This window comes from Calidris pugnax, unplaced genomic scaffold (assembly GCF_001431845.1).
Source record: "Calidris pugnax isolate Ruff unplaced genomic scaffold, ASM143184v1 scaffold196, whole genome shotgun sequence".
In the NCBI taxonomy this organism is placed as follows: domain Eukaryota; kingdom Metazoa; phylum Chordata; class Aves; order Charadriiformes; family Scolopacidae; genus Calidris; species Calidris pugnax.
Window position 1 is genome coordinate 5,609,262 of NW_015091042.1, and position 8,012 is coordinate 5,617,273.

An 8,012-nucleotide genomic window follows, 5' to 3' on the forward strand; every position below is an offset into this window, starting at 1 on the left:
ACCAAGCCAACAGGGAAAAAAAAAAAATTAAAAAAAAAATATGCAGCTGGTAGATGGTTTTGTCCACACCATCCGAGCTCTGGAAGTGATTTCTCCACCCCAAAATATCGAGCGCAAAGCCGTGCAGCTCCAGAAGGAGCCAGCGGCAGCAGCAGGGGCTGCAATGCTGCCCGCACACACCGCTCCTCCTGGCACCTAGATGCTTCATCAGCCCCCCCTGTGCTGCCCAGACTCCCCCACCTCCCACTCCAGCACCCCCCCACACCCCAGGAAGGGTCACCACACCGTCACCGAGCCAGACAAACGCAGCTGGGAGGAGCAGAGGAGAAAGCAAGCAGCTTTGAGCTGGGGTGGGAGAGGCAACGAGCCTTCCATGGGAGAGGGCTGGGTGGGCACGGAGGGCAAGTGGACCCCCGGAGCTGATGGCCACGCTCAACTGCACACCAAAGCCCCCAGGGACCACGGGGATCTGAGCAATGGGCTTCGGGAGCTGCATCTGATGGAGGGGAAGGGGCTCACCCTGTTCCCCCCACCTGGTGCTGCAGAGCCATCCCTGGCCGGGGGGGAGAATGAGGGGAAAAAACGTCTCTCTCCTTAGGCCCTCAGTGGTTTTCACTCTCTGCTAAATTCTCCTGTGACCTTCTGGACCCCTGACTGCCCCAACCATGCCCTACTCCTCCAGGGGTCTCAGCTCAGCCCCAAGAAAGCGAGGCTGGATGGCACCCACCCCTCGCTTTATTCCTCTCTGAACAAAGCTCTTGTGCAGACCAGCTCCAGCAGCTCCTTGCACTCCCCCAGGCTCCTTCACACCTCTCCTCCAGCTCAGCAGCAGCTCACTCTTAGGGCTCAGTGACCAAATCCAGCCCATGCCCACCCGCAGGTGCTCACCAGAGGAGCTGCAGCCCCCCTCCACAGCTGCCCACACTCCCCTGCCATGTCCATGCCATCACGCTGGGGTCACGCTGTCCCCAGTCCTCCCCACGAGCTGCAGGGGTATCCCCCTGCTCATCAGCATCACCCCGAGCATCCCCTCCCCAGCCCCACCTCCTGCAGGACACAGGAGCATCACCCCGAGCTGTGGCTCTGTGGCCACCTTGGACTCAACCACAGCACAGCACACCAGAGCCTTGTGGCTACTGAGGCTGAGCTTAAGCCTTTGATGATATCAGGGCCATAACCATTTCTTTAATCCCCAACAAGGCTTGCCCTGCAGCTATTTTCCTCTCCACCAAGCAGCCAGCACAAAGACTCTGGAAAAGCTCTCAAGGCAGCAGATCCAAGGGCTTTCCCTGCTCGAGAGAGGGAGAGAAGGCATTTCTGCCTCCTGCCAGCCCTCCTCGCTCCTGGGGGAGTGGGGCACCCCCCCCAGAAAAGCCTCTTCTCTGTTATCAGCCCAAGGCACCGGTGCTGCCAAGCCAGGCCCTGCCTCCAGCTCCACCAGCGCATCCCCCGGTGCTCGGGGAGGAAGGGAATTGAGCCCCTTCTCACTGACAGGTCTCAGCTCTCTGGGACTAAGGGGAATAAAGACAGAAAAAGGCTTAGACTAGTCATTAGAGCCGGTAGATCCGACTCTAAATATATTCAGGGGGCAGATTTGCTGTAAGAAGACACTGCTCCTTCCGAGGCTTTCCATGTCTCGTTTGATTTGGCGTTGGGTTTTTTTAGCCCCACGTGTGGCCGGCTGTTAGCACACTCCCTTATTTTGGGAGGGTAAACCACCAAATGAGGTGCCCTTTGGCCAGAATGCGAAGGACAACGAGACAGTACCGTGCTGAAATCCCCCCCTGCACAGAGGGTGCTAAACCTTTAAGGCTAGATTCTCCAAAGGGATTTACATGTCTAAGTGCTGCATCCAAATCAGCATCCAAAGGGGTGTTGGTAATTTTGTAGGGCTGGTCCTGCCCAGCTACGGGGCCAGCCCTGCGGCAGCAGAACGGTGCTGGATCCCCGGAGCGCAGGAGGCTTCTTCATCACCCCAGCATCACCCTTCCCGTGAGCAGGCAAAGCAGAAAGCTTGAAGTAGAAAACATCAATAGCGGCGACGGGTAAACAGGGAGGAGGACTGCAGCTGCAGAGCTCAGAAACAGCGCGTAAGCAAAAACCCAGGGCTGCCACCAGGCAGGGACTAAACGAGCTGAGGATCTGAGGCTCGTGGTTTTCAAGACACCGTCCGCAGGGGCTGCACCTGCCTGGGGAATATTCAGGGGGCTGCAAATCAAGAGAGCCATGGGTCTACAAAGAAGCCATGTCAAGCAAACGTGATGCCTCTATATACACATCGGTAATTATATCAGGACCATCATCTTTAGGGGCAACAACGTATTTAAGGACCAGTCCAAGCTACAGTAAGGTGTCTCAGAGGGCAAAAAGCAGGTCTAGGCTTACAGCTCATCGGGCTTGCAGCAGATATTTGGAAATAAAATATCACTATGCAAGATAATTGTTACAGTGACTTGAAGAACTTGCATGCAGTGATAATAGCTTTACACCTTACTTAAAACTTCCGTCATTATTCATTTGGAAAACATATATATATATTAAAAAAATGGCTTATTTTTAGCATTTTGCTACAACCCAACGTTTTTGAGGACAGTGCAATCGTTATTAATTTGGAAAACATATATATATTAAAAAAATGGCTTATTTTCAGCATTTCGCTACAACCCAACGTTTTTGAGGACAGTGCAGATGGCAGGGAGGAATGTATCCATCTCCTCCACTAGAGAAGCAGGGGCTGGACAAACTGGCAAGAGCCCAGGTCCCCTCCAGATGCCCACCATTTCCCCCCCACCAGCCCAGCACCTTCGTGCTTCTCCTTCCCAGAGCAGGGGCACCACTTGGAGTTATTTTTTCATTGCCATTTTCCCACCAAACCCTCCCTTTTCCTTTTTTTCCACCTAAATGCTCCCACCCCCTGCACGGGCATCTCCTGCCTCCTGCCATGGCCTCTCCCCCCCAGGGTGGCTATCCCACACAGTGCTCTGGAGCTCCTTCCCCTCAGATGGCAGGGAGGAATGTATCCATCTCCTCCACTAGAGAAGCAGGGGCTGGACAAACTGGCAAGAGCCCAGGTCCCCTCCAGATGCCCACCATTTCCCCCCCACCAGCCCAGCACCTTCGTGCTTCTCCTTCCCAGAGCAGGGGCACCACTTGGAGTTATTTTTTCATTGCCATTTTCCCACCAAACCCTCCCTTTTCCTTTTTTTCCACCTAAATGCTCCCACCCCCTGCACGGGCATCTCCTGCCTCCTGCCATGGCCTCTCCCCCCCAGGGTGGCTATCCCACACAGTGCTCTGGAGCTCCTTCCCCTCCTGATGCCTCCCAGGGCAGGCTGATGATGCCCACCATCACTCCTCATGCTCAAGCCACCACTCCAGAGGACACTGGAGCCTCATGCCACCAGACCCAAACGCCATCTCCCATAGCTCCTAATTGCCAGCGCCAGGATGGTGTGAGCCGAATGATAACCTTTGGTGTCACCCACTCCACCAGCCTCCCAGCAACAGGGTGTTTTGCCACACGGGTGAAAAACGACACTAAAGACAACAAAAGGCTTTTTCCAGCCCAGTGCATTCCCCACTCTTTCCCAAAACACGGCAAATAGCTACTGAGGCCAAGCAAAAGGGACTGTTCTTGCTGCCGAAGCGCAGCCATCTATGGAGGGGAGATGCTGTGCAGCCTGGCAGTGTCTGCCAACACACAGCAGCTCCAGGACACAGGTGGCCCTGACACCATCACCCCACACCCGGCAGCACCAGGGCAGGATGTAATTAACCTGGTGGGACTCACGCTGGGAATCCTCGGCTCAGCCGGGCGACCTGAGCTCACCCCAGGGGGACAGGGATCACCTGTGTCACCCTACTCTTTCCACAGGGCATTGAGGGCCCTCTCCAGTCCCAATCCCAGTCCCAATCCCAGTCCCACTGGGGGAATCCAGGACCCCATCTGACCCCGACACACAGCTGACATGGGATTTTTGGCTCAAACACTTTCAGCGGAGCCCGTCTTGCCACGCAGAGGATAATTAAGGAGGGCGAGAGGAGCTTTTTTGCCCCCACGCACAAGAGCCTCACCTTTCCCTGTTCTCCTTCCTCGTTGCCTCAAACACCTCATCGTCCTCCTCCGCATTCCCATCCCGCAGCCCATCCTTCGGGCAGCCGGTGCCCGGGGCGGGGGGTTCCTCCGGCGTGCTGTTCCTCCTGCCTGGTGTGCCCCCAAAGCTTGGGTTGCTCTCACTGTCCTTCTGGCTCTCGATCGCCGAATCCACCTCCTCCTTCTCGGCCAGGATGTCGTCGATGTTGGTCTCACGGTAGCACCTCAGAGGCACGGTGTCCAGGTCTGTCTCCGAGTACTTCACCGTCCTCCTTATAATCCCAGTCTCACAGGAGCCGGGCTTCTGGCCACCCGAAGGAGACATCTCTATCTCCACCTCCACGTGGCTCAGGCTGTGCTCGGGCACCGGCACGGTCGGCTCGGTGGGCAGCAGGCGGACAGGCTTCTGGGGGGGCTCAGCCATGGGGGGAGAAGAGCCTGCAAAGGAGCCCCGACACGCAGAGCCGTGGGGAGCTGTGCTGGGGGGGGGCAGCTTCACACGCACAGCGAGAGTGGGGACACGTGTGATGGGCACCAGGGATGGAGAGAGGGAGCCAGAAGGAAAAAAAGGGTGGGAGAAGCAGAGACAGGGTGCTTTGGGGCTGGTGCACCCACAGAAGAGCCCCGAGACCCCATCTGAAGCCCAAACCCCTTCTGCAGAGGCAGCGGGGGGGTGGGGGGTCAGGGCTCTGTGTCACCCCCAGCTGCAGGGGACTCTGCCAGGAGGTTGGCACGTGCAGGAGGATCCCAGGAGGATGTGGACTGGCCAATTTTGGGGATATCCCAGCTCTCTGGTGGGTACCCACAAGTCCTGAGGGATGGGCAGCCCCAGAGGGAGTCCCGGCAGAGACTCAGACTTTCAAAGGGGAGGTTGGTCAGGCCAAGGGCATCATTCCTCCCCCCGTGCCCCCCACCACCACCACCCCCGCAACTTCTTACCTGTCTTTGGGGTGTCTGAGGAACCGTAGAAGAATTCCCACTTGGCCCTGGCGATGCGCTGGGCATGGGCTGAGCTCTGCCGGGGGTACGGCCAGGCGCTGCCCTGCGGAGGGGAGAGCGGTGAGGGGGTGACGGACCCCAGGGCAGAGCCCGTGCCCGGGCGAGGGGCACCCCAGCACCTCACCTGGGGTCGGGGCTCCGGCTTCGGGGGGCTCCTGGCGAAGGCGGGGAATTCCTCGGGCAGCCCGTTGGCCAGGGAGCGGCAGAGGCAGTCGGTGTGGGGGGCGCAGGGCTCCATCCCGCAGGGACGCGTCCCCCCCGGGGTCCTGCCCCCAGCCAGGAGCGGGTCGGAGGCTGAAGCCTCCAGCTTCAGGGCGCGCAGGAGGTGCTCCTGGGGCAGGGGAAGGGGCTGGGGGGCCCCCATGTCCCCACCAAGCTCCAGGCTGCGGCTGAGGCTGCGGGGGCCATTCTCCCAGCGGGGCTGGGCGGGGGGCAGGCTGCCCAGGGTCTTCACACTGGCCTTCTCGATGAAGCGGAAGGTGACCACCGAGCTGTGTCCCTCCGAAGCCACCGCCACCAAAGGGCTGCGGCTGCCCGGGGAGGAGAGGCCTGGGGTGGGCTTGCCCCGCCGTGGGGTGCAAGGGGCCGTCAGGCGCCCCGTGCCCGGGCAGCCCCCGTTGCCCAAAGTAGCCACCTCCCCCGGTTTACGGGCCAAGGAACCGGTGCTGTTGTAGAGGCCAAGGGGGCAACGGCGGGGGTCAGGGGCCAGGCCCTTGCGTAGGAGGTGGAGGCGGCCGGCGTTGAGGTTGGGGGTGAGGCAGCGCGGGGGGCTGTGCCTCCCGGCCTCGGGGCTGCCCCCCGCCAGCCATGGCCTCCGCTCCAGCCCGCGGGCGAAGGGTGGTGGGGAGGCAGTAGGCCCCTCCTCGGGGTGGAAGCGGACGGGTCCCCCCGCCTGGGCCATCCCGCCGGAGGTGGCCACGGAGGGGTCAGGTCCGGAGGCCGGCGGGGTGGCAGAGGGACGACGAGGTGGGTTCCCAGCACCCCTGAGATGGCGGCCGGGACGAGGGGCGACGCATCCTCAGGCAGCCCTGAAACAAGGGCGAGGAGAGCTGGTTAGGGGAAGGGGGGGGAGGGAGGACACAAGAAGCAGTCCGGGGCAAAAGAAAGTGATGCTCCAGGTGAGACAGCCCCTTTCAAACCCCCTCCTGCCCCAAAAAGCAGGTGAGGTTCATTGTGGGCATCACACCAGCACCACCGCGGGGACACCGGCAGCCCTTTGCACAGCCCCCAAGGCACCCCGGGGTGCTCTCTTCCTTCCCGGGGTGCCAGGATGCTCAGGAATTTTCCCCCCACAGAGCAGCACCCCAGAGGCGGCGGGAGAGCACGCTGTGCACTTCCAAATGGGTTTCATTCATCCCGCTGTGGGTTGAATATATTTACTACCCACAGCCTACTAAAATCACTTCAATAAAGGAGGGAGGGAGGGGGGGAAAAAATGATATCCTGGATCAGCGAGACATCCTCCAGTTTCACTTGCTCAAGGAGTTTAACGGGAGCAGCACGGGCAGAAAGCCTGTCTCTTTGGAGGTCAGCCTGGGTTTAAAGTGTGTCACACCAGCACATGCCGCAGCCGCTCTCGGTGGCACAGACAGAGCTGTCAACACCCGCAGATCCAAAAAAACAGTGGTTATGACAATCCCACCCCAGGGGGAAGGGAGCATGCCTGCCCTGTGCACAGCTCACCCGCCTGCCTCTGCCCCACAGCCCGTTTATCTGGAGGGGAGAGCAGCCACCCCACAGCAGCGTGGGGGAAGAGGGGGCACGGAGCCCCCCGTCAGCTCCTGATATTTTTCTTTCTTGCAGTGGAGCTAAAAGTTGTACTCATCCATCCTGGAGTTTTCTCCGAATTCCTGGTGTGCAGAGAAGACTCTGCCTCGGCTGCTTTTGCCTCCTGAGAGGCGCCAAGACACCGAATCCCTCGCTTAGAGCTCATCATTTGAAAGTGAGAAACCAAATGCCAGCTGCAACCAGAGGAAAGGGTGATTTCTGCTCTCTCTTCCCGAGCCCAAACCAGACAGGACTAAATTCCTGAAGGATGTTGGGCTGGATTTTCAATGGTGTTTAGGCTCCGGAGATGCAAAGACACAACTCTTAATAAAATAGCCCAAATCACACACCCCACCCAGGGGCAGGCGCCCAAATATCTGCACTATCACAGTGCTCAAAAATCTGGCTCCTGCTGAGCAGCAGCAATCTGTAATTCACCCACCACAAAAACACACTCTCCCATTTAATGTATCAGTTACTGGTTTTGCAGCCTTTCTCCCCTGTTATGCTTGTGTTCGCATTCAAGGTTGCTGAAGTTAACTGATAAATAATAAAGATGGGGGGTGTTATATATTTCAAATTAAATTCCACTTTTTATCTCCACACAGGCTGACACACATGCCAAGGAAGAAGAAGTTATCACTAGGAATAGTTGGCATTTGCTGTAACATAACAAATCTATAAAAAAACCGGCCTGTCTCAATACGTGTGAGTTCTTGCTAAAATAAAGGGGATAAGCACAGTGTGTCCTCCTGCTTATCAAAAAGGGGAATTATCAAATTCAGAGTAAAGGCCGTGCCCGCCTGCGAGCCACCGGGTGGTTACACCATCCAGCGGAGCGAGCTTTTCTTTAATAATGAAAAGTTAAAAGCAGAAATGCAACAGAGATGAAGAATCAACGATGGAGCTCGGGCTTCATTGCCCATTGGAACCGTGGATCCGATTGATGCTCTTTAAATTCTGTGATTTTAAATTGCTGTGATGAATGGAGGGAGCCTTGCTGGTCCCACTGCCCGAAGGCAGGAGAAGTCCTGGGAAGGAAAGCTTGCCCTAGGGATTTTTCCCGACCCTTCCTTTGAGCTGTACCCGGTGCAACAGGGGATGCTGGTTCCTCCCGGTACCGGCTGTGCGGGGGGATGCGGGGGGATGCGGG

At 58.1% G+C, this 8,012-nt stretch overlaps 1 protein-coding gene across 1 annotated transcript in view; it reads right to left on the bottom strand.

Annotated features, from left to right (window-relative positions):
• Positions 1–8,012, bottom strand: part of PSD (pleckstrin and Sec7 domain containing) — a 77,919-nt gene that overhangs the window by 60,531 nt on the left and 9,376 nt on the right. Inside the window, exons 2-4 of the mRNA XM_014956340.1 lie at positions 5,217–6,120; positions 5,033–5,135; positions 4,075–4,531 (exon numbers count right to left, since the gene is read on the bottom strand). Coding sequence (XP_014811826.1) covers positions 4,075–4,531; positions 5,033–5,135; positions 5,217–5,993 — 1,337 coding nt within the window. The 5' untranslated portion in view covers positions 5,994–6,120. The remainder of the gene's footprint in view (positions 1–4,074; positions 4,532–5,032; positions 5,136–5,216; positions 6,121–8,012) is intronic.